This window comes from Oscarella lobularis, chromosome 2 (assembly GCF_947507565.1).
Source record: "Oscarella lobularis chromosome 2, ooOscLobu1.1, whole genome shotgun sequence".
In the NCBI taxonomy this organism is placed as follows: domain Eukaryota; kingdom Metazoa; phylum Porifera; class Homoscleromorpha; order Homosclerophorida; family Oscarellidae; genus Oscarella; species Oscarella lobularis.
Genome location: NC_089176.1, coordinates 2695105 through 2719979, shown reverse-complemented (window position 1 = coordinate 2719979; position 24875 = coordinate 2695105). Strand labels below are relative to the sequence as shown.

The 24875-nt window shown below is 49.7% G+C and overlaps 4 protein-coding genes and 1 long non-coding RNA gene across 8 annotated transcripts in view; 2 read left to right on the top strand and 3 right to left on the bottom strand.

The window, feature by feature from the left end:
- LOC136200168 (caskin-2-like) overlaps positions 1-24875 on the top strand; it is a 100729-nt gene that overhangs the window by 71897 nt on the left and 3957 nt on the right. The gene's annotated exons all lie outside the window — the stretch shown is intronic.
- On the bottom strand, positions 11-1931 carry LOC136200152 (uncharacterized). The gene is made up of 4 exons (XR_010673300.1): positions 1797-1931; positions 1657-1730; positions 1532-1592; positions 11-1469 (listed from the first exon to the last, which is right to left on the bottom strand). It is a non-coding gene; the product is annotated as an uncharacterized lncRNA (long non-coding RNA).
- On the bottom strand, positions 2493-3983 carry LOC136183647 (probable endonuclease 4). Its single transcript, XM_065970360.1, has 3 exons — positions 3561-3983; positions 2776-3428; positions 2493-2720 (listed from the first exon to the last, which is right to left on the bottom strand). The coding sequence occupies exons 1-3, from the start codon at positions 3846-3848 to the stop codon at positions 2666-2668; spliced, it is 996 nt and encodes a 331-aa protein (XP_065826432.1). The 5' UTR covers positions 3849-3983; the 3' UTR covers positions 2493-2665.
- LOC136183646 (arf-GAP with dual PH domain-containing protein 1-like) lies at positions 3887-6549 on the top strand. Of its 2 annotated transcripts, XM_065970359.1 has the most exons (11): positions 3887-4031; positions 4092-4237; positions 4330-4424; positions 4519-4601; positions 4677-4789; positions 4850-4999; positions 5057-5140; positions 5290-5352; positions 5405-5473; positions 5531-5780; positions 6273-6549. In XM_065970359.1, the coding sequence occupies exons 1-11, from the start codon at positions 3947-3949 to the stop codon at positions 6368-6370; spliced, it is 1236 nt and encodes a 411-aa protein (XP_065826431.1). In that variant the 5' UTR covers positions 3887-3946; the 3' UTR covers positions 6371-6549. The 2 variants fall into 2 exon arrangements, with proteins under 2 accessions (XP_065826431.1, XP_065826430.1); XM_065970358.1 differs by lacking the exon at positions 6273-6549 and having other exon boundaries at positions 5531-6192.
- Positions 7158-24354, bottom strand: LOC136183644 (uncharacterized). Its single transcript, XM_065970357.1, has 66 exons — positions 23115-24354; positions 22789-22939; positions 22618-22729; positions 22487-22569; positions 22351-22431; positions 22156-22287; positions 21970-22090; positions 21798-21901; positions 21680-21737; positions 21308-21607; positions 20937-21078; positions 20697-20876; positions 20437-20628; positions 20185-20385; positions 19897-20133; positions 19163-19837; positions 18917-19111; positions 18671-18850; positions 18438-18614; positions 18190-18384; positions 17933-18136; positions 17700-17873; positions 17480-17647; positions 17253-17423; positions 17013-17186; positions 16779-16961; positions 16609-16722; positions 15220-16541; positions 15109-15165; positions 14949-15052; positions 14774-14884; positions 14610-14722; positions 14468-14555; positions 14219-14416; positions 14094-14171; positions 13899-14042; positions 13739-13847; positions 13581-13684; positions 13116-13458; positions 12926-13061; positions 12688-12870; positions 12461-12635; positions 12281-12412; positions 12107-12215; positions 11952-12055; positions 11842-11899; positions 11501-11791; positions 11166-11440; positions 11013-11109; positions 10851-10954; positions 10450-10792; positions 10259-10394; positions 10016-10198; positions 9786-9960; positions 9600-9731; positions 9431-9539; positions 9266-9369; positions 9147-9204; positions 8792-9082; positions 8437-8735; positions 8304-8376; positions 8191-8247; positions 8034-8132; positions 7768-7974; positions 7441-7717; positions 7158-7380 (listed from the first exon to the last, which is right to left on the bottom strand). Exons 1-66 carry the CDS (start codon positions 23185-23187, stop codon positions 7280-7282), a joined length of 11856 nt encoding a protein of 3951 aa, XP_065826429.1. The 5' UTR covers positions 23188-24354; the 3' UTR covers positions 7158-7279.

Sequence of the window (24875 nt, the reverse complement as noted above, 5' to 3'; positions counted from 1 at the left end):
CCTACTTTTTTTCCCTGTTCCCAACTACGTTCTTACTCTCCTTACATTTTTTAATCACAACACGCAACAAACACATCACAAATACAACACATGCTATGACTACTTTCCTAAAAGACGAATTAGCTTTGAGGCATAATAAAATAATTAAAACCTAGTACATTACTTTTCTAAAAGACGGATTAGCCACGTGATTTAATTAAACAATTAAAACCTAGATTACCTTGTAAATCCATTGACCTAAATAGTGGAAATGGAAACCTATTACATTATAAAACCTAAAACCTAGTATACTACTTTCTAAAAGACGGATTAGTCACGTGGTTTAATTAAACAATTAAAACCTAAATTACCTTGTAAATCCATTGACCTAAAGAGTGGAAATGGAAACCTATTACATTATAAAACTTAAAACCTAGTATACTACTTTTCTAAAAGACGGATTAGTCACGTGGTTTAATTAAACAATTAAAACCTAGATTACCTTGTAAATCCATTGACCTAAATAGGGAAAATGGAAACCTATTACATTATAAAACCTAGTACACTACTTTTTCTAAAAGACAGATTAGTCACGTGGTTTAAACAATTAATCCTAAAAAACAGATTAGCCACGTGATTTATTAAATCTAAAAGACGGGTTAGTCACGTGATTTATTAAAATCTAAAAGACGGATTAGCTATGTGGTTTCATTAAGACCTAAAGTACCTCGCAAATCCATTGATCTAAATTACGAATTATGTATGTGGTTTAAACAGTTAAAACCTAGAGTACCTTGTAAATCCATTGATCTAAATTACGAATTACGTATGTGGTTTAAACAGTTAAAACCTAGAGTACCTCGTAAATCCATTGATCTAAATTACGAATTACGTATGTGGCTTAAATAATTAAAACCTAGAGTACCTCATAAATCCATTGACCTAGATATTTATCCTATATTCTAATCAACCTAGATTACCTCAGAAATCCATTGAGAAAATGGTCTAATGTGGGTGGCAGCTGCCAGCTACAGCACGAGGCCTATCTAAACTATAACCTATCTCCTGCTCTCTCACCTTAGAGCAAATTAGGAACCGCCCTACCTACTGACAGCCGCCCTAAACCTTAGTGCAAGGCGATGCATGGACCCGTGCATAACTATCGTAGTGATGCATGGGCAAGGGTAACTGCGCCCGGCGCAGATAGATAATGTCCCCACTACGTTCTCTGCCACGCGCACACCATGCTGTTAACCGCCGCCGTCAGGCACACGAGCGCCCTCCCGCCCCCTGTGCGCTACGACTCGGGCCTTCCAACAGCGGCAACGTGCAATCGCTCAGAAAACCCCGCCCTTATGCGTACGCCTACACCACAGGGACCCGTACAATTACGCACAAAACCTGGAAGAGACGCGTCTTCCCTTGCTACCTCTTCGTCTACGTCATCTTCGTCTACTTCCGCTTCGGCCTGTGGGCCCAGACTTTGACAGCTGTCGAAACACGAGAATTAATTAGTTTGACACTTCCGATACACGAAGCGATATTGACTTACGGCGACGAACGACGAGGGAAGCCGAGTCCAGCGCGCGATCGTTCGCACAGCGCAACGATCTCTACGAAACAAAAAACAGCTATTAGTCGGGGGCATATAGGGGCAGGCAAACGCGGGAGACTTACGTGTGCGCGCGCCACGCGGCGCTTTTCTTCCTCGGATCGGGGCGCAGTCCTTCGCGAAGGACTGCGGGGACACACTGCAAGAGATAGAGAGAAGAGCGAAATTAGCGCGCAGAAAATTTCGCGATCTTTAGCTTGCTTACCGGTCGGCTCCGTTGTCCCCGCTCTGCTTTGAAGGCCCGCCTCGCGGCGGAGCCTTTTTCTCGGCTACCCCGCCAAGGAAGTAGCGTTTTGCGTGGTCGCCTTGCGCGGACGGACCAGACGTTCCGTTCCGCGCTTCAGCCGAGAATGACGCACAGGTGGAGAGGTCGGCGTTTATGACAGAATCGGAGATGGTGTGAATTCACGTGCACAGCCTCCCCTGCTGGAGTGTGAGCTCACGTGATGGCAAATTCGTCGTCTCCCCGGTCTGCATCCGCTTCGATCGATGCGACGTTCGTCGATAGAGAGTTCGCTATCGTCGATTATCGAGCCGAGAGACCGCTTTTCGTCGGTTTTCGAGGCGAGACGAGATCGCAGACAGATGACAGACGCGCTTATCGCAATTTAGACCGTGTGAACATGCATTTGACGCGCGAAAACTAATCAGCGAGCTCGCGTGCAGCGCGCGCCGTGCGCGATTTGGTCTGAATACGCTGCAAAAAGCACTCGCGAAGTAGCGATCGCATGGATTTCGCGTTCGAGCGAGCAGAAAACGCTTCAAAACACCGTTTTCGTCGCTACGTGTCGCGCCGACCGACGTCGACGCGAACCAATACAAAGAGGTGCGAGATCTCGTGCAAAGTCAGACCGCGAAAACTCATTAGAAACTGCGACTTCTGCTGCACCGCAACCGCAGCCTCACGTGAGAGCGCATATGTGACGCTAATAAATTTTTCCGGTCAACTGACACTATCTAAACGTATGATCTCTTCTCCCTAGCGCGCATCTAGAAATTATAGACCCATTCGGAGTTATTGACCAAAAAATTTAAATCAAACTACAGTGTGTCACCTTACTTCACCAACTGCCATTATTGGTCTTCAACTAAACTTCGAAGTAGTAAAATTTCGTCTTCGTCGTCCATGCTATAGCACAAATCCACCCTCATCATCAGCATTACAATATATCGACACTGCTCACGTCATTGGCGTTTCTAATATCATCGGAATTCCTCTCAATCTGACGTCATTGACGATCCGTCGAAATCCCTCGCGGCCAATCTTTCCCCGGCCAATATTCTCATGTCGATCGAGATGACTTCCTACGCCCGCTTTCGAGTCGTTCAAATGCACACCTCTCAAATATTCAAATCCAATGAATTTCTGAAAATCGTCCATCATCTCATCGTATCCTCGAGCGCAACTGATGTCGTAACCGGCGGCAAACGCGTGACACGTGTCCAAGCACACGCCAACGCGCGACTTGTCCTGGACCAAGTCTATGACTCGACGAATTTCGCGAAAATCGCCGCCAATCGTGTGCCCCTGTCCGCTCATGTTCTCGATCACGGCGACGACGCGACGCGTCTTCGACAGCGCCAGATTGAGACTCTCGGCAATGCGCCGAATGCATTCGTCGATCGATATCTTGCCGCACGTCGATCCCGGGTGAAAATTGTAGAGACCGATGCCGAGGCGTTCGCAACGTGTCATTTCTTCAACCAGAGCGTCTCGACTCTTTGCAAGTGTGCTCTCGTCTGGCGAGCCAAGGTTGAGTAGGTAGGAGCCGTGCGGAAGAATGGCGCGTCCGCCTTCGAATCCGTGCTGCACGCACGCTCTCGTGAACGCATCAACCTTTGGGTAAATAGTTTGAGAATTTTTATCAATACTATTTACTGTTAGGTCATACACTGTACGTCACGATTAATTTCTTAATTAATTAAATTTTATTATTGAATTGTTGACTACTATAACGAGTGTCCTTACTGTTTCGTCTGCGAGAGGTTTGCTTTGCCATTGGCGTTGAGAGCGAAGAAAGAGCCCGAACGCTGTCGCGCCGATTTCTATCGCGTTGTGAACGGCGTTGTGAAGGCCGCCGCCGATCGAGACGTGAGCGCCGAGCAGCAGGGGAAGAACGGAAGACGAGGAGCTGCAGATTTTCCCTTTGCTTTCAATTTTCTGCTGCGATTTTCGCTTGCGCGCTAGTTTCGGAGGCGACGCGTCGGTTTTGATTGCTTTTCCTGCAAGCCTCTCGCTTCGTCTCGGCTCCTGCATTAAAAACGACGTACCCGCCACAGCCCGGATTACTTATCTATCGTCGTTTCTTGTTCCGAAAACGCCCGTATTGACCGTACACAAAGAGAGAGAGGATAATGGCGGCGGAACGAAACCGACGAGCAATGGAACAGCTCGCGAAACTAGACGGAAACGATCGCTGCGCCGAATGTCGACGCGAGAGTAAGTGCGCGGCGATTCGAAACGAAAAAGGAAACAACAACGATCGCCCTTTTCGCGCAGACCCCGACTGGGTAGCGATCGTGCAGAACCTAAGTCTCGCCGTGTTCGTGTGCACGGAATGCTGCGGCAGTCATCGAGCGCCCGGCCGAACGTACGTACGAACGAAATCGATACAGCTGGACAAGTTCGACGACGACGAAGTGCAGGTACGATAGCGCGAATGCGAGGAAACGTCTTGACGTGACGCCCGTCGCGACGCGACTAAGCCTGCTATTGATTTTTTTTGCTTCTCGTGCAGCTCATGATGGCGTCGGGCAATCGCAAGTCGAATGCTATACTCGAGAAGCATTATCATCCGTGTTTCAAGCGACCGTCGAGCGAGTGCTGTCCGCGGTACGTTCGGAATGCTCGTTGTTGCACCGTAGAGGGTGCACTTTCGATATGAGGGAAAAGGGCGGGGGGCGCTGGAACGACGTTTTTTTTATAGGGTTTTGCGCGACCAGTGGGTTACGGCGAAGTATCAGCGACACGACTTCAAGGACGGTTCGCCGCAGCCGTCGTATCTAGCCGGTGAGAGAGCGAGAGAAAGAGAAATCCGGTCAAAGTGCCGGTCGGCGATTAATCCGAGTTATACTACCTTCCTAGGCTGCAAACACGGCGATCTATTCAAGCGAGAAAAGAGTCGCAACGAGTATAACAAACGATATTTCGAATTGTCCGAATCGGACAACACGCTTCGATACTATGTGAAGAGATCGGTGCGTTTCGTTTCGCTATTAGTTAATTAATCGCGACGTCATCTTTTTTTCTCGCTAAAGGACGCGCCCAAAGAGACGCTCATTCTGACCGAAATCAACGCCGTGCTGATCGAAGACGCGCTCGAAATTCCCAACGGCATGCACCTGATGTACTACAATCCAAAGGAAAATCGAACGCGTCACTATTACGTCAGATCGGCAACCGGACAAGTACGTCGAATTTGGGTATCGATTTGTCGTCGATTCAGTTGTTTTCGTTTTTTTTAGGAAATCATCGAGTGGTACGTGGCAATTCGACACGCGAAAGCGAAACGACTTGGCCTATACTCGATGGGACGAGACGAACAGTGGGTCAGTCAGGGGAAAGGGGTCAGGGTCAAAGGGGGTCAACATATTATTATTATTATTAATTCATTGGGACCTCGACGAGAATTTCCTATGCACTGATCGACCTCTTAAATGAAGAGATGACTTTCATTTTCCTCGTTTCTCTTTCGAAGTTATCGATGAAAATGTCGAGGGACTTCGTGAAAACAGGACACTTGTGGAAGACAGGGCCCAAGGTATGTGTCGGGAGGAGGTTGCACCCACCAATTCCTCTTACCTGCATTACAGGACAATCGATTCAGTAAACGATGGTTCATCCTGGATCAGAAAATTCTCTACTACTTCGAACGTCCACTTGTATGCCCACACACCTCTTTCGAATTCCTCCAATAGTTCATGGTCATTTGTTTTCAGGATCCCTACGCTCTCAACGAAGTCGTCCTCGGTCACACGAGCGAAGGTTATCGAATCGACGAGGGCACGACGGCGAAGACGACGAAAGCGTTCACAATGTCTCTCACCGTGCCGTCGATAGCCGGCTCGTCGGGACGCGTCTACCCGCTCGCCGCCGACGACGATCACCAGTGGAAATTGTGGCTAGACGCCTTTCGACGCGTAATGGCCTGGCTGCCCGGCCAAGACGAGGCTGGCCCCATAGAAAACGGTAGCCACAGTCCCGCGCGCGTTCTCCCTCCCTCACCGGGCGCCCCAGCACATCACATGGCAGATCGGGATTTGCCGCCGATACCGCCCCCGCGACCGGATTTGCCCACCGGGGCGGACAAAAATCCGAGTCCCGTTCCCTCCCCGCGACCGGCTTTCACGCTCCCGCGCGATTTCGGCGGGACGCAGCTCGGTATGTGTTCTTCCGGGCGCTATGCTCAGGACTATTAGCTGTGAAACGAAAAGTCTCTTTCGTTTTCTCTCTCTCGCGCGTGCGCTCGCTTTTTTCTCTTTCTCTATCTCTCTCTCGTAAAAAAATTACAATGACGATAATTAGCTTATCTTCATTTTTTGGACTTTTGTTTTCATGAATTTGTCGTCTCTCTTGAATCTAACTATCTATATCTATGTAATTCTCTCGAGAGTCTGGATGTGCTGGGGCTGCGCGCTGTGGGATCTCGCGTGCTACACTTCCTATCTGTTCTATTTGCAGGAAAGGCCAGGCAAATGACCTATCCTAGAAACCAGGCCGAAGTCAAACGAAAGTCTCTTTCTTTGCCATTTTTTAAGAAGAAAAATTCGCTCACATGAGATTGGGCGGGGGGAGAAAATACGCGGAAGCGGGCCGCGTAAGAAAAAAACCGATTGTACCATAAAAAAAGGATCACGAATCCGAACTATAGATGGAATGCTGATGTTATAGTACATGTACGCCCGGACCAGATAGTATATAGGTCAGGTATTCAAATAAAAAATACGCTTGTCTTGCCTTGCCAATTGTCAAGTGCAGCGCTTTAGCAACGTGCGAGGGCAGAGGAGTTTCGAGAATGTGTGCGAAATAATAAAAGGTCAGACGCGATTCGCCTAATTTACGTCATTCTACTAAATCGAATTTCTGAATGTTTGGCTCGGATATGACGCTGACGAATTTTCTCACTTTCGTCGTCTCGCGTCTTACTTTCGAGTCTGAGCGACTGCTTACTTTCGATGCGACGCGTTCGAACTTCACTCGTCCCTTGGCGAGAGAAAAGAGCGTGAAATCGCGTCCGATTCCCACGTTGAGGCCCGGAAAGAAGACGGTGCCTCTCTGTCGAACGATTACGTTGCCTTCGCGTACGACTTCTCCTGCAACACGCCGTGTAGCAGTTGGAAATGCATCTATGCTGCTTACCGTCTCCTTTCTTGATGCCGAGTCGCTTTCCTGCGACTTTGCTTCTAGGTCCCAGTCGCGAAGCGCTTCTAAAAGGAGGCCTCGTCGCTAGAATAAAGTCGTGAGTAGTTGAATAGTTACATAAGCTTGAAAAGGCACCTCGAGAAGCTGAGATTATCTCGGAGAACAGGCGAAAGAACATCTTAGGATGAAGATGAAGTCCCCGGATTTCAAAAAAAATGATAAATGCATTAAATATGTACTAGTGATTAAGAAATTTAAACCGAAGTTCTCAAGGCTAAATAAATGTATGTATACACCCATATACATGCAGCTAACTAGTAACGCCGTCAGAGAACCGGCGTAGCAGGTTTGTAAACGCCTCCAACAGAACAACTACGACCTCCAAGATGACAAATGCCATTTTCGCAGTCTTCAAACTCGCATCCGCCTACAACGACAGCAAAATAAAATCAGAGTGCACATAAAGGAACCGGATATATGCGCGAACCTCCGCTAAATGCCACGGACAAGTCCTCTGCAATCATCCCGCTCGGTAATTTAGGAAAGAGCAAGACCAACGTCTGATCGTCTCGCCATTCAGCAATGACGTCGGATCGTTCAGCGTCAATTCCTGTAATTGACAAAACTCGACTAAGACGAGTTTTTCCCAGCAAGCCTGGCTTGTTGGTCTCCTGCGAAAAGTGAACGACAATCGACGATCCGGCTACTCCAAACGATTCCAGCGGCGGAGAAACGAGTTCCACAAGACGAACTTGTGGCGCCGCCTGAGATAAAGTAAAGCCACCAAGTAAAAGAAGAGAAAATGACCTCTTACCACTGTCGAAGGAGCAACGGTTGTTCTCTTTTCCTTTTCGTTTGAAGTTGATCGACGAGCTCGGACGCGTGGACGTCCAACGGATACGCAATCACCCGCCGCTTTGATCAGCAACACAGGCGCGTGATCGTTGACGGGCACGACGTCGACGTCGACGATACCGATGACGGGGATCGACGACGCGTTACTCATCAATTCAATGATAATCTGCGAACGTAAATTGTAGGAGTTCCGCGACCAAAACGTTCTGCGAAATAAGATCCCACCTGCCGACGGACCTTCTCGTTCGACGTAAAGTTGACGACAATACGCGGCTCTTCGGCTATGTTGGCGTAAAAGATGCGTTGAAGGACAGAAGCGTACGCCTAAGAAATATAGGATTGAATTTTAATTCTGATCAATCCGCGTGCAGCGAGCACTTACCAAAAGCGAAGCGACTCCGCTGAAGGTGAGCAACTTGCCAGATGGATCAAAAGCCATCTACGCACGTACATACAAATGTATTGATAGAAGATATAATAGAGCAAAATTGTAACCGTGATTCCGGGTGGAAGATCCTTGAACGTGTAAATGTATTCCTCGTCGTCCAACAGAGAAGAATTGTCGGCACTAAAATCAAAGCCGTCTAATGACTCGAGACACGAATTAATCGAGCCTTTTTTTTCTTACGTCAATCGAACAGTGCACCCTTTTATGCTATCTCCTTCGGGATCGACTATGCGAATGCGATGGGGTCGACTGGTGATGTGAATTCCGGCCGCTTGGCCTTCGACGAAAGAGATCTCGTCGTTCACGCCGACGCCGCTACCAAAGTCAAGTCCCGGCAGATCGTTGACCAAACTCGTCAAAATGCAAATTGACACCGGCTCGCTGACGGCGCCGCCCGAGTCAGTAACCGTAACGGAGACGAACTTTAGCTCCGTGGACGGTTCCGGTCTCAAATTTTGATACATAACAGTCGAAAGAAGCTATTAGAAATCAAAAAAATCAAAAAATAATATATGAATAATATAAGCAATTATACCTGCATGTACTGCTCTGAAGGCGCCACTCCGGAAAGTGTCAACGTCGTCGACGAGACGCCTCTCACGCTTATCCCGAGATTCGCCGCCAATGTCTCGTTAACGAATAATTTGTCCTTGCGAGCGTGCCCGTCAATCACTGTAACGTTTGCCTCCGACATGAGGTGATCGTCCTCGTCGCGTAGAGACGTCGACGGATCAAGAAAATGGACCGGAGGTCCGTCTTCGACGTACGTCGCGTTGGGATGGTGGATTTCTATCATCGGTTTGTCATTGTAAACGTGCACGTGAACCTGAAGAAAGAGAAAGACCAAAGGGTTGAAATTGCGCTGCTTTATAGGCGTGGGGTATCTCGACCTCTATCGTTGCCGGTGCACTCGCGTTGAATTCGTCGAAGACGATTACGGTGATGAGTCTGCAAAAAATGTCGCATATGTTAAATACTGCCGCGTTACGCTGCCTATACAGCCGTTGACCTTGACGAGTTGGAGACGTTTGCCGGTCGATGGTACCAGTTTGAAAATTGGACTGTAGAAAGAATTTGTTGGTAATAGCTCAGATTCATATTTCCTTCTATAGTCTAAGAAAGAGAATGAGCTAGGGCATGGCATTACTATGTAACGCTGTTTCTGTCTGCTCACAATGGATAATCCGGCGTCGTCTATTCGAATAGTCACATTATCCGCCAGCATACTTTGATTTACGAGCAGTTGATCACCGTGATGGGCGTGTGACAGAGTCACAACAGCTCTAGTTAAAGGACAAAGTCTCGCGAAACGAGCTAAAACGAATCCAAAATGTAAGTATTACCTGACCAAATTAGCGTGATCCGGATCGTCAACGAAGACCGGCTGCGGCAGGTTAACCGGCGCTTCTCCTTCGGTGAACACGATGTCAGAAACTATATGCCCGGCAAACGTAACCATAGGATGTTGATTGATTCTACAAATGTACAATTAATTAATAACCGAATTACAATACATTTCAAATACTCACAAGGAACAGTACGGCTGGGTTCCATTCCACATTTCGTTTGGTAAGCAAGTTCTCGTTGAACTTCCCACTAGTGCAAAATAGTCGTTGCACGAAAAGACGGCCGTAGATCCACACGTCCTATTCTCAGCAGTCATGCGACCGTACGTCGGCGGATAAAGCATTTCGCATCGCTTCACTGGAAAAAAACGATGTCACAATCACATAAGAACAGAAGAGTTAGCCGGCCGTACATTCGCAAGTTGACACGCCGTCCGTCCAATTCCCGTTCTCCAAACAAGTGATCTCCGGCGATCCGATCAAGTGATAGCAAGGGGAACAAGAGAAATAAGCCTTTGGATGGCACGTTGACCTGCCGACCGAATACGTCAAAGCAGTTACATTCGACAAGTCGGGAAGCGGATCACATGGAAGAACTATAAACACAAGAAAGCGTGACGAAAAATCCAGCTAAAGGGCCGACGAAATTATCTTACGTCGACACGTCGTGTTCGTCTTCAAAGTGACCAAAATCAGGCTGCTGGCGGCCCCTCCCGCGTCGACAACGCTGAAATTGACCACGGTATAGTCGTCGACTACGTCCGAAGTCATATACGTCGTCGATTTGATAGCCTGAGATAAGAAAGATGACATATGATACGTACGAGGCTGAAAGATTTCTACGCACAGCTAGGTAGTTTTCTTTGTTTGACGTTCCATTCATGACGATGTCGCCGTTGGCGAGACGGTACTTCTGTATGCCGACCGCCTCAAAATCGTCGACGTCGATGACGTCGCCGGAGCGTTTATGAACGAAAGACAAATAGGCCTCTACCATCAGATGATTGTCCGCGTCGAAGAGAGTTGCGTCGGACGGCACGAGTTGAATGGACGATTGTCGCAGCCAGTCGAACGTCAAATTGGGATCGGTGAAACGAAGCTGCGGCGGATCGTTGTAGAGCACTATGGAGACGGTAAAGCTAAACGGTTCGCTAACGTTCCACTTGTCCCAAACGGTCACTCGTATATGCCTGGAATATAGTAAGCACGACGTGTAATAACAATATGCACGCGACTAATTCTTCATGCCTTGTAATGCCAGACAAGTTAGCCGGCGATGGAAGCGTATTTAGAAATTGCAGTGTTGACAGAGCACTTTCATAGACTTCAGGGACGGCGCTCCCAGAAAGAGCCTGTACATATACACCAATTATTCAGTAGAAAGGTCACACCGAGCAATGTAATCCATACAATGGTATTATCAGTCGATGCAATCAAAAGGGAAGAGTTGCCGCTGTCGAGTATGATTTTGTCACCAAGTTGGGGATTCAGAAGGACAACCGAAGCACTGCGGAAGAATTGCTCAACTTAGAAGAGAAAAAAGAGTGATTTAGAAATCCTTACCGTTCTACATTGTAGTGATCCTTGTCAAAAATTTCAATACGATTCGCCAATCCCACGGGCGATCCGGTTTCGTAATAGGTGCCGCTGGCTTGGTCGACGCCGTTCGACGTGATGATGAGAACGAAATTCGTAAAAGGATCAACACCAAATAATCGACAGACAACCCATAGAGGTTCGCTGACGGCACCGCCCGAGTCCGTAACGGTGACGGCGACACGCTTCAGCTCGCTAGTCGGTTCGAGTCCAAAATAGTGATAGGTCACGGTCAAAAGCAACTACGTCATACCAAACGACGATTGACGAATGAATAGACGCGACAAACGTCATCTATATACCTGCACATAGTGGTCCAATGGTGCTAGTCCAGAGAATATCATCGAAGACGTTGAAATGCCCGTTACGTTGATGTTGAGTTGATTTGCTAGCGATACGTTGACGAGAAGTCTGTCGCCGCTGGGGTGTCCATCGATCACCGTCAAGTTTGCTTCCGATGCGAGACGATTGTCTTCGTCGCGTAGAGACGTCAACGGGTCGAGAAGACTGATCGGCGGTTCGCCGTCGGTGAAGTTTGCGTGGGAGACCGATGGCGTCAAAATTGGCAGATCATTGAAAATGTGCACGAGAACCTTGAGAAAAAGTTAGGAATGCGGAAGACTCTCTGAAGACTATATTGTACCTCTATTACTGCTGGCGTACTCGTGTTGAATTCGTCGGACACGGTTACGGTGACGAGTCTGTGAAACTGCCCATTAGACAACGTAGAAGGAAACAAGTTGGTCACGCCACCTTGACGAATCTGAGACGTTTGCTGGTCGGGGAAAAGCGTTTGAAAACTGAACGGTAGACAGAATTTCGCGGTAGTAAGTCAAATTGGCTTTTCCTTCCACGATCTAAAAAAGGACGTTATTGCCTTGTACTTTGAGTAATGAGAGCGTGCTGACAATTGATAGTCCGTTTGCAGCCAAGTCTATGGTTACATTTTCGGTAGAAAGGTTTTGGTTTACGAGCAGACGATCGCCAACTCGAGCGTGTGACAAAATCACGACAGCCCTGAGTGACAAAAAAAAACAAATAGTAAAACGAATCGAACTTTCAGTAGCACATATATGAAGTACCTGATCAAGACGTCATGATCTTGATCGGCTACTAGGATGGGTTGCGGCAAGCCGACTGACAATCCGCCTTCGGCAAAGGAGACGGTGGACGACAAATTGCCGCTGAAAGTAACCTCGGGGATTTTGTTGATCCTATCAAAGGAATAATGAAAGACTACAATATTATACCAAGTCTCATACAATAGACAACGTGGCTCGGTTCCATTCCAGTTTTCGTCCGGCGAGCACGTTCTCGCCGAATTCCCAACTAGAGCAAAATAGTCGTCGCAAGAATAGTTGGCTGTCGAGCCGCAGGCGTAGTTGTCGACGTGCACGAGGCCATATTCCGGCGAAGAAAGCGAGTCACACATTTTCACTAGAAGAGATACCTACGTAGATCAGAAAAAAACAGAGCTGAGACGCCTCACGTTCGCAGGTCGGCACGCCGCCCGTCCAATTCCCGTTCTCCAGACAGGTAATATTCGGCGATCCAATCAAGTGATAGCACGGGGAACAGGAGAAATAAGCCTTTGGATGACACGTCGACCTGCCAACTGAATGCGTCAAAGCAGTCACATTGGATAAGTCGGGAAGCGGATCACACGGAAGAACTACAGAAGGAAGCGTCACAAAAAATCCAGCGAAGGGTCGACGAAACTATCTTACGTCGGCACGTCGTGTTTGTTTCCACGGTGACAGAAACCGGGCTGCTGACGGCACCTCCGGCGTCGACAACGCTGAAATTGACCACGGTATAGCCGTCGACCACGTCCGAAGTCGTATACGTCGTCGATTTGATAGCCTGAGATAAGAAAGATGAATATAAGACGTACAAGGCTCAAACATTTCTGCGCACAGCTAGGTAGTTTTCTTTGTTTGACGTTCCGTTCATGACGATGTCGCCGTTGGCGAGACGGTTCTTCTGTATGCCGACCGCCTCAAAATCGCCGACGTCAATGACGTCGCCGGAGCGTTTAGGAACGAAAGATATATAGGCTTCTGTCATCAGATGATTGTCCGCGTCGACGAGAGTTGCATTGGACGGCACGAGTTGAATTAACTCCTGACGCAGCCAGTCAAATATCCAATTGGCATTCGTGAATTGAATTTCAGGCGGATCGTTGAAAGTCAGAACCGAGACGTTGAAAACGAATGGCAGGCTGGCATTCAGTTTGTCCCAGACAATCACGTGTATCTGCCTGTGAAGAGAAAAACGATCCATCAACCAGGCATATGCATCAGTGCATTAGTGCGCGGAGATGTTCGAATACTGTACGTATATGTGTACGCGCTCTTTTGTAGATTCGCAGCGTTCGCTTGCCTTGTCGTAGCGGACACGTTGGCCGGATGAGGAAGCGTGTTCGAGAACTGCAGCGAAGACAAGGCGGTTTCGTAGACATCAGGAGCAGCTCTTCCAGCAAGAATCTACGCGGAGGGGGAGACCGTAAGAGAAAATATAAATCATATAATCATGCATACAATGACGTCAGCAGTGGAGACGACAGCCGAAAGGGACGAGTTGACCTGTGCAAAGGCATCAAGAGCGATTCTGTCGCCCGGTTGTGGATTCAAAAGGACAACCGAAACGCTAGTGATTCGGACGAGAGTTAAATTTGTTTCTCTTTTCATGTCGTCTTACTTTTCCATGAGTCTGTGGTCTTCGTCCATTATTTCAATAGGATACATGAGTCCGACCGGTTGACCGGTCTCGCGATAGATGCCGTCGACAATCTCGTCCCCATTCGACGCAACGACGGGAATAAAATTAGCTCGAAGCTCGACGCTGAAAAATAGTCACATTGAAGACGAGTCGGAATTTCATAAATTTACGTACGTCACATTGACAGAAGCACTGAAATCGTCATCCCACACGGTGAACGTAATAACAGCATCCGGCAAATCAAATGGCGTTCTAGAGAGAACAGTCAGTCCGCGGAAGAGGCATACGCGAGCGCGTACCTGAAGTAATGAATATAGGTTACGTTGTTGAGAATAGCGGCGTAGTCGCTCGGGCTCGCCGAGCCGTTGATCTCTATACGACCTCCGTCGACGTTCTTCACTTGCAAATTAGGCGCTGCTGAAGAATCGATGTGTAAAAGTTCGTCGAGGGAATTTCTTCTGCTCGCAATGTGAACGACAGCAGCTTGAGTGTAATAGCTAGAATACTCGAATGAGAGAAGAAAGAGTGACCGAGTCTCGTGCGCGTACAAGTCGCTGTCTGCATCGACGAGAGTCAAAGAACCGCCGGTGACGACGACGGGCTCCGGCGTGTCTTCCGTCAACACGTGACGATTATCTGAACGACCAAATGAGCGTCGTGGCGACGAGAAATTGTCTAGCATGCGCTCACCTGGAATTTGCAAACTTGGAGAATTCGTGTTTTGGCCAACGTAGCGAAGACTGATGCTGATCGCCGGCGACGTCGACACCCCATTCGCGTCGGTCACCGTAACCAGTGCAAATCTAAAGGCAAACAACGTCATCTCTTAGGCTGTCTTCTTGGAGTCCCTGTACCTTGTTTTAAACGCTGGCTCTGAGCCGTTATTGTCTGCGTGCAAGAACCCCAACGTAAGAATGATCGTTTCCAGTTTCACCGAATAATTCGCTATCCGTTCAATCACCATACTACAATGCAGTAGTACCAAACACGTAAACTGCCGGCAAAAACAGGACCCAAACGATTTCTTACGTTGCGTCGCCAACTCGTCTAATATCAGTGCCGTTGAACAGGCCGCCACTGCCGTTCACTCTTCCTTGAATGCTCGAAAACACGGCTCTCTGCCAACGTTCCGACTATAATAAAGTCGCAAGGAGTAAGGAAATTATAGTCGTTTAAAAAAACCCCATACCACTAAATCAACGCCGTCTTCAAATCCTACGTATTCGACGGTAACTGAACTCCAGTCCTGGGCAAATAAAGACATTTGAGCCCATTTCTCAACGTACGTTTCAGTTCTTACCTTGTCGCCGTATTTGCTCGCATTCACGCGTCCCGGTTCGCCGAGGAACACGAACACGGTATGATTGAAGTAAATCCGAGTCGATTCTTCGTCCATGTCGACGGCAAAATGCTCGCAATAGCCCCGTTCGCCGACGCCGCCGAAACAGTCAAAAAACGGATCGACGACGCACGCATCGTCGTTGTCGTCGCAGCCGTCGACGACGCCAGCGGCACTTCGGCCGTTGTCGCACTCTTCGTCGTCGTTGACGATCCCGTTACCGCAGAGCGTGCAGACGCTCTGCTTAAACGGCTCGTTCTCCGAACACTCGAACACGATCGAGCAATCCACGCAGCCGGCCGTCTTGCCGCCCGTGTCGCACTCCTCGCCGGCGGCGCGCACGCCGTCGCCGCACGTGAGATTGACGCACTGGCTCGGGCCGCTCAACTCAACGCTGCACGACGCCGACGGCTCGATAGTGCAGTTGCTCGAGCAGCCGTCGCCGTCGACGACGTTGCCGTCGTCGCACGACTCCGACGGCAATTCTGTTTGCCCGTTGCCGCACTCCGGACAAACCAACTCGACGCCACTGCCCGACGTCACGTTGTTAAGACCGTTATTGCACAGACTTTCGCTACTAAGTGCGTTCGTCCCGTTGCTAAGAATTGCGATATCGAAGGCGACTTCTCGTCGTCGTCGTCGTCGTCGTCCTGATTCGGCGTTGCATTGAATATCCCCGTTTTCAAGAAGAACCATTTCGGCACCGGTTTGTTCGCGTATTAGGCGTCGCAATCCGTCGGCCTTTTTCCTCGCCTCCGAAACGTTAGCGGCCGTCACTTGAAGGCAAATCACGAAGCCGGCCGCTTCGAGTTCGCGTCGAAGCGGCGCGACGTTCGTCGCGTTCTCGCCGCAGGCGCGCACGAGTTCGAGCAACTGGGCGACGGCGCGATCGCGAAAGACGGGCAAGCCGTCGAGCCACTGGGACGTGATGATTGCCGCGTCGGCGGCAGTAAACACGGTTTCGCACAAGCCTTCGTCAAGACACTGACTCTGGCGTTCGTACAAAATCCGATTCGTCTCTTGGCACTCGGACGCAAACGGCGAGTCGATGCGATCGCCGTATATGTCGTCGACGACGTTGGCGATGCTGGCCACGACGCACGTCCACACCGACTGGCCCCAGCCGTTCGCCAGAAGGCTGAGCGAGCCGTTCGTGAGCATGTCGCAGAGATTCGCGACGAACGTCTCCAAGTACGAATCGTCGCCGCACGAGAACGATAGACGAGCGGTGCTCACGAAAGAGCTGCACTCTTGAATGCCGCATATTCCAAATGACGACGACTCTACGAAAGAGAGAGAGAAAGAGACGTGTTTCAAGGTTATCCTTTGAATTTTTTTCAACGATCGTACCAATTTCGCATTGCTGCCCGACGAATTCCGACGTGCAAAAGCATCGATATCCTTCAAACAGATCGACGCATCCACCGCCGTGCATACACGGGCTCGACTCGCACGCGTCAATTTCTAAAAAAAGGGGGGTCTCGTAGGTGGCGGGATCTCGGCCGTGAAATCAATTCTACCTCGACAAACCGGATAAGGGCGACTCCATTCGCCGCTGGCGAGGCAAGTGGTGTTGTACACGTCGGCCGGCTCACAGCACTCGTCGCAGGTAATAACTGCCATAGATTGATACGTCGTCTCTCTGTACACCACTAACTCGGCGCGTCCGTTTCTCGGATTCTTCGGCTTTCCGCAGTCTTTAGCTGGTGAGCAAAATGCTAAAAATTTAGATTTCGTCTTGCTGACCCACTTACGAAGGCACTCCGTCTCTTCGCCGTCCCAATTTTCGTTCGGCTGACAAGTGCGATTCGACGAGCCGACGAGATAGTAGCCGTCGTCGCACTCAAACTCAACGGTCGCCGAACACGTCCAATTCGCGCCGACTCGTCGGCCGTTGTCCGGATGGTCAGGCGGCGAGCATTCCCTCGCTGCACGACGTAGAAGAAAAAAATGCATTTTAGAAAAAATAAAATGATTTCGTGCTCGTGACTCACGTCGACACTGTATGTCTGTCGTGCTCCATTTGCCCGACTCCAAACACTCGATTTCTGACGAGCCGAACATGAGGAAGCATGCTTCGCATTCAAAGGACATGGACGATTTGTAGACCGTCCCGGTCGCCTTCTTTCGGCTGTTGGGAACGTCGACGTCGTAACAATCCAGAACTGAGACAAGAAAAAAAGTTTAATCGCCTTATCTTTGGACACTTCTTTTTACGCACTTTTGCACTGCGTTTCCGTTCCGCTCCAAGTGCCGTTTTCCATACAGGTGCGCTGCGTCGAACCCTCATACCCTCGATCGCACTCGAACGACGCCGTCGTTCCGCAGGACGTCGAATTCGTCGACACGCGCCCGTTGTCCAGAACTTGAAGCGGAGAACAATGAACAACTAAAAAAGAACTTTTTTTAAAACGCTACGAGAAAAAAAGAGGGTCTCGTACGATGGCACGTCGTCTGAGTGCCGTTCCACGTGCCGTTCGCGGAGCACACTCTCTCGGTTGAGCCTTCGAGTCGATAGCACTCGTCGCAGTCGAAGCGAAGCGTCGAATTGTACGTCGTCGCACTGCCGAACACGTCGCCGTTTTGCGGCACATCGAGACCGCCGCAATCGACGACTAAACGCACGCGCGCAACTATGTTTATACGCGAAGGGAAAAACGTTCTCTTTGCCTACTTTGACAGTGAGCCTCGGTTCCACTCCAGCCCAAATCCTTTTCCGACTCAATCACCGCTTTCTTCGGGCACTGCCTGTACTCTGATCCAGTCAAATTATAGCCGACGTTGCAACCGAATTGGTATATCGTCGCACACGTCGAGGACGAATTCAAGTTCAAGTTCCAGCCGTTATCCGGACGATCCAATGAATCGCACCTCCCCTCTGTTTTTGACGATCTTGAGTGTAGCAGAAAAAGAACGAAGCGTTTCTCTAACCTTCGCAAACCGCCGGTTTTCCTTCCCACACTCCTTCTTTGGTTGCTTGTCCGACACACTTCACTACCGTATCGCCGTCAACTTTCTCGTGACAGTCGTTGCAAGAATAGTGCAGCTCGAAACCTGCAGCGTTGGTTGTTCCATGTGTCAGGACAGCATTTACAGGATAGTTCTCCGCCTCTGGGCATTTAATTTCTGTGACGAATAAAAATTGAGGATATCGAAGATGACGAATTAAACTTTCTAACTTCCACATTCCGGTTTTTCTGAATAGTCCCAATTCCCGTTCGCTTCACACGTGAAAACGGCAACCGTCGTGGGTTCGTATCCCTTCTCACATTCAAGAAAACGTTTTGACAAGTACGTCGTCGATCCGTTGGAGATCATTCCGTCACTAATAGGGCCAAAATCTGGGCAATTCACGACTGCAGAGAACGAGTGACACATAATTCAAAAGACAGTAAGTAACTTTGGTATATACTTTCGCAGGTAGGCTGCGCGTTTGACCAGTTTCCGTTTTCCTGACACCGACGACTGGACGAACCTTGCAACTCGTAACCGACGTCGCACCCGAACGTCACAACGGAGTTGAACGTCGTCGACGAGTTGCTCAAGCGAACGAATCCGTCCTCCGGCGCAAAAAGAGACCCGCAATCAACGACTACGACGCGAAAAAAAATCAATCAATCAAAGAGAGAGACAAGAACGAGTCCAGGTGATCACGCACTCGGACAATCGGGCGGCGTCGCGCTCCACGTTCCGTTCCAAAGGCAAGTCGCCCGCGACGCGCCGGTCAACCGATGACCGCGCTTGCACTGAAACTCCGTCACGGCCAAAACGGAGACGCTACCGAAGAGAGACAACGTCGAAGTCTGACTCACAAAGCCACCGTCCGGAGCATCCAAACCCCCGCAGTCGACGACTATAGAAAATCATCAGAACGCGATACTTGGATAAAAGACGCGCTTTCTACCTGTAACGTTGATATGAGTGGAACAATTTCCTCCGCAATGCAACGTGCTATTGCCAGTCGACTCGACGGTCAGTGAAAACGTCTGCGTTGAGAGCGCCGCTCGGCTCGTATCGACGAGCATAATCGTCGAACTCCAAACGGGCACTACGACGCAAAGACGCCCGTTAGCGTCGGCCGTCGCCGCGCTCCAGTGTCCGTAGTCTTCTCCGTTCCAAGCGACCGACGCATAGGCGAGCGGTCGGTCGACGACGCTCGCGCGATAGAAAAACGACGCGGAGACGCACGTCAGAGCGTCGTCGTTCGGTCGACGAGCGACCGTCGCGATCCACCAGCCGTACGCTTCGACGACGAACGACGAAGCGTTCGTCGAAACGAGTTCCCAAGCGAACGCGTCGAAGTCGTAGCGTCTCACTTCGACGTCGACGACGGCGACGTCGAAGGTCAGAAGAGGTCGCGTATCGTTCGACGGAATCGTCGTCTCGTTGAAAACGTCCGCCAAAGTCCCGTCGTAATCGGAACTGAAAATCGCGCGGGCGTCGAGAACGTCGAGTAGAGTGCCGTCGGCGAGGGAGAGAGACGGAAGACCGGCGAGCGACGACGTGGAAACGTTGACGAGCACTCGACGATAATCGTCGAACGACGTCATCGGACTCACAAACAAATCGAGAGACTGATCTATAAAAGAAGAGAAGAAAATAATAAATAATTCGAAGCGAGCGAGTGGGACGGCACACCTCCGCCGAAGATCGGTTTATACGAGACCGTCGAAGGAGCGTAGTTCGATAATCCGGCGACGAGAACGATCAGTTCGTAGTCGACGGGCACGGCGACGACGAAGGTGTCGTTGAGCGACTCGATCGTCGCGTACTCGTCCATCGTCGTCGAATCTCTCGCGTAGATGACGACGCGAGCGCCGCGAAGCGAGTCGCCCGTCGTTTCGTCGCGAACGGTGAGAGCGACATTTACGACACCTAACGGAGACATTTCCTCATATATTCGTTATTCATTGCGCGTGTCTTTACCGAGGCATCTGAAGGAAGTCGTGCACCATTCGAGTACTTCTTCGTCTGATGACGATTCTCTGCAGATCGATCCCAATTCGCCTATGACCACGTAGCCGGGGTCGCATTGGAAAAGAGTTCTGGCATCGCATCCGGTTCCGTTCGCTTCGACGTATCCATTCGGCGGCGGTCGAAACCGCGGACAAGTCAAATCGCTCTTGACTAGAAAAGACAAAAATCATTTACAATAACCCGATTTCTTTCTTCACTGACATTCGCAAGTCGGCTGCGTGCCGGACCACTCGCCGCTCGACAAACACGTGCGCGTCGCCGATCCGCTCAGACGATGGCAAGTGTCGCACCAAAATTCGACCGTGTCGCCGCAGGGAGACGGTTCGTTTGACGACGACGCCGAAATGAATCCGTTCTCGGGTTGGGGCAACGGATCGCACGTCGTCTGAACGACTATAAGAAAAAAACATCGAGTTCTCTTGCTGTATACATGTACTTCTCTCTCTATCTCTCTCTCTCACAATTGCACGTCGGTTGGGTTCCCGTGAAGTTGCCCGTTTCGGGATTGCACGTTCGACTGAGCGAACCGTTCGCGATTTCGAAGCACTCGTCGCAGGCGAAGAGCGCCGTCCAACTGCACGTCGAATCGCCGCCGTCTCGCGATCCGTTCACCGGAACGTCGAGCACGGAACAAGGCAAATCTAGAAAAAAAATGACGATTTAGAGCAAGCAATACGTATGTATGGTCGACAGTCCCTCACCTGAACACGAGGATATATTTGTGTAGATGACGACGTTGACGGGATCGCTTTCAGTCCTTCTTCGAGGACCCCATATCGTGATGGAGACGGTGACGTACCCGGGAACGGGAGTTTCGCTTGAGTACTGAAGCTGACGAAGAATCTGCGCAAGAGGAAAGAACGTCAACGGTAAGATAATCAATGGTGAGACAGCAGAATCTCCAATTACAATTACCCTCGGAAGACAAACAGAAGGAAAGGATAACTCTATAGGATGGTAGCTTAGTTTCCTAACGTAATCGTTGAAGCATATGTGTGCCTATGTGTGTGTTTTCGCTCTCGCGGCGAGATTCGAGGTTCTACCGTAGCGCTCTTTCTCATTCGATCATTACCCGTTCATAATCGCCAAAGGAGGCGACACCTGTATACGTCGTTCTGGATCCGCTCACAACCTCCGTCACCGTCCTCAACACGTCGGCGTTCGAGACGTTGACCCGATTGCCCAGGTAGGGCGGCTCGACGTCGATTTCGACGCGCCACGCTCGCTCGTCGCCTTCCGGATCGGAAAGCACGATGTCGACGTCGTCGGGGAACAGTCGCACCGGATCTCCTCCCGCTTCGTAGGTGGCGTTGCGTCGACGAAGCCCGTCGACGAGAAACGAGGGCGGATCATTGACGAGAACGATCTTGACCTAGAGCGCGATAGAACAATGGAACAGATTCCATTCTCAATCAGATCAGACGAAGCGCGACGGCGGACTCACGGAAATGACGACAACAGTGGAGCTTCCCGATTCGTCTGTCACTAAGAAAGTGATGGTTCTGCGGGCACGGGGGCAATGATTTCATTTCAATAACGTATGGTTTTCTATATCTATGGACCTGGTTTCGCCGTCCAAATGCGCCGGAGCAGGCAGCGTGTTGGTGAAGGCAATTCGACGGAGGACGCTATTGTACACAGCCGGCGAAGCGGCCGTTCGAAACGACTGATAAAAATAAAAACACACCTTATAAGCATGCACATCGTTGTTTTTTTTTTTCGCCGAAGACGTACAAAAGACGTGAGATTTTGATGCGACGACATGACGATCGATGGCGACGATTCCACGAGATCGTCATCGCCGTGATACACGAGACGGTCGCCGTCCTTGGCGTTGCTTATGACAACGTAGATCCTGCGCGACGTCGAGAATAAATTATACCAAGGGGAAGGAAGAGAGATAGCTTCCCAAGAATTTACCCTTGAACTTTGCCCTCGTCGCTGATCGTCAATTCGCTGCTGACGTTCACGTACGCGTTGCCTTCGGTGTACGCCACCTCGGGCATCGCGTTGCAAACAACGGGCGGTTTCGCACGATCGATTAGCTGAATTCTGAAAAAGACGAAGAAAAAATTCGAAAAGGCGGGACCAATCGGAAGCGTGTCCCCTGGTTACGTTATAATAGCTGACACCTGATACGACCCGTCCCATACAGTAAAGTTAACAAATCGAGAGGCGATGCCGTACAGATCGTCACTAAGATGCGGTAAATAGGTTCATTGTCGACTTAGACCCGTTTTCTTGTACTAACGTGTTCGAATATGTGACGTTGTTCAAAGCGTATTCGTAAATGTCGAGCGACGCGGCGCCGCTGATTTCGATCGTCGTTGGTGTCTAAAGGAAGTTTGTCGGAAAACGCATGCACCGGGGGGCCGGACTCACCTCCGCGACGAGTGTCAGGCCGAACGACGTGACCGAATGCGAAAGTTCGATCTTTTCGCTAGGCGTCAAATCGGCGCCCGTCAAGTCGATCGATGCCCTCGTCAAAAGCTGACTATTATACGGATTAGTGCGTGTGGGCATGGACGTATGAATAAATTGCGGAAGGCGCACCCTGTCACGTTCGGATATTTTATTCTCATGTCGCCTCCCGTCACGGCGACCGGAGACGAATCTTCGACGAAATCGAGCGATCCGGTCGAGACGTTCTTCGTGTAAGCGCACGCACAGCAATCGCAGTTGAATAGAAGGGCGGGTGGTTCGCCTGCGAGAAAGAAATCGACATACAGAAAGGGGAACGAACCCCCTTCTCTCCTTTCACTAAGACTACGCGCTTGGAGAGAGTCTCTCCGCGTCGAGAGGGCCTCTAGCTCGCATCGAGAGACACGAGACGTCTCAGGACACCCGGAAGCGTCGCGTTATTCTGCGTTGTGTCTCACCCGTGGTTTCGACGATGAGCGCGAGAAATAAGGCGGCAAAGAGAAAGCCGACTCCAGCAGGGTTCCGCTCCATCGCAAGGTGTACTGGACACTGCGCAGCTTCGCGAACTTGTAAGGGACTTATTGAGTTATCGTCAATTAGGGGCGTGGTCGCGATTCTCCATCATGAAAAATTTTCCCCTTCGCTTCCGAACCGCGGTCGTGACTGATGCTTCGCTATTCCGATTAATTCTATCTCAGGCAGTGAAAACGGGCATCCTCATCGACACTATTGAATTATTGGGAAAAATATTCGCGCACCAGCTGCGCCGCTTTAGTAGGACTTCGTCCGCATCGTCATCGTCGTGCAATGATCCTGGTCCAACTTGATGATTTCTATTTATTGTTGGACGTCAATGTTCATTCAAGTCCGTTCGTCACGTCTAACATGAAGTAGAGATCGTTGATTCTGCCCATTTGAAGTCCCCTTTTCCTTCACTAACTGCCAAATCTCCAGTGCAGACGTATGTTCATTGAAGAATGAATTTAAGGACGGTGACACTAACACCTCTACGTCATCCATTTACCTTCAACCCTTACCCGCGCGAGTCTGACATAAATAGACGAGGTCTATCTGTTTACTGCTGCTTCGCCGGCTTCTTGACGCACGAGAAGGCAACATGTCCGCCGTCCGGGGTCAAACGAGCCGGGGTGAATTGTATTGAAATTCTGGCCGGCCGGTACGTCACAGGCACAGGCAACGGTGCCTTGCATTTGCCTACTATGTATAGTCTATAAACGACCGGCTTAACAAGAACTCGTCATAAAGCGGCGTTTGGGAAAAACTTTTGGCTGAGATACACGCTAATAGAATTTTTTCGGATGAATCAAACGATCCCGTCAATTGCCAGCGAACCTAATTAGTGCGCGCGCTTCCTTATGTATGTGAGACACAAACGACCTCTGACACCGCGTGAGCTAGGGGAGAGGCGGTCAAAGACATGCGGTATTTAGTAGATGCGTCATCCCGTATTTTTAGTAAGAAAGAGCTAGAGCATGTCCTTTAAATATTCATACTTGCGCTAATTCTTTAGCAGCTGCGATAATAATACAACAACAGTCATAAAACAACAGCCTTGGGGAGAGTGTAGATATAAAAGCTGGGGCGAGGCCTCGTTTTCTACCGCAGCTTTACAGCACGAAAACGCGAGTCGTTTCCAATAGGGAACCAACGCGAATCAACTGAAAATTCAATTCTGCTATGGCTACGAGCAAAATTTCGCCGCGATTCGGTTTCTAGTAGATATATACGCGAAAAAAACGAAGGTTAATTAGCTGACATCACGATCTTTAGTCGGCGTGTTAGCGAAGCCTTTGACTCGCTCACGCAGTCGCGTCGCGAACTGAACGACAAACGTACGAAAATGCGGCCACCGCAGTCACAGACGGTTCAGGTCGCTTTGATCGTCTTTTCACTGCTCGTACGTAGACCCACAGGTAGACAATCTCACGAGGGGCTGCCCGAGGGGCTAGGGACCGAGACATGTGATTCTGCGCAGTAGACGCACGTGACGTAAAACCCCACTTGTCTCGTTTTAGGGAGTGTGTTAGGGTGGAAGCTCGCAAATCGAAGAAAAAATTTCCAAAATCTAGAAACCTTTTAAAAATTTTCTAGAACATTTTAGAGTAACATGTACCTACATACAAAGGTTTCTCAGCATATTACATGAAAAAGAGACTGTTCTTCTTTGTCTATAGCCTCCTTCAAATGCTGAAATTCAA

Coding starts and splice junctions, on each gene's coding strand:
- LOC136183647 (XM_065970360.1), bottom strand. CDS start 3,848: ATGCAGGAGCCGAGACGAAGCGAGAGGCTTGCAGGAAAAGCAATCAAA. Junction 3,429..3,560: donor AACCTCTCGCAGACGAAACA/GTAAGGACACTC, acceptor ATTTACCCAAAG/GTTGATGCGTTCACGAGAGC. Junction 2,721..2,775: donor ATATTAGAAACGCCAATGAC/GTGAGCAGTGTC, acceptor TTTGTGCTATAG/CATGGACGACGAAGACGAAA.
- LOC136183644 (XM_065970357.1), bottom strand. CDS start 23,187: ATGGAGCGGAACCCTGCTGGAGTCGGCTTTCTCTTTGCCGCCTTATTT. Junction 18,615..18,670: donor CGCGCAGCCTACCTGCGAAA/GTATATACCAAA, acceptor CGTTCTCTGCAG/TCGTGAATTGCCCAGATTTT. Junction 16,723..16,778: donor CCCTTATCCGGTTTGTCGAG/GTAGAATTGATT, acceptor CCCTTTTTTTAG/AAATTGACGCGTGCGAGTCG.
- LOC136183646 (XM_065970358.1), top strand. CDS start 3,947: ATGGCGGCGGAACGAAACCGACGAGCAATGGAACAGCTCGCGAAACTA. Junction 4,032..4,091: donor CGCCGAATGTCGACGCGAGA/GTAAGTGCGCGG, acceptor CTTTTCGCGCAG/ACCCCGACTGGGTAGCGATC. Junction 4,790..4,849: donor GATACTATGTGAAGAGATCG/GTGCGTTTCGTT, acceptor TTCTCGCTAAAG/GACGCGCCCAAAGAGACGCT.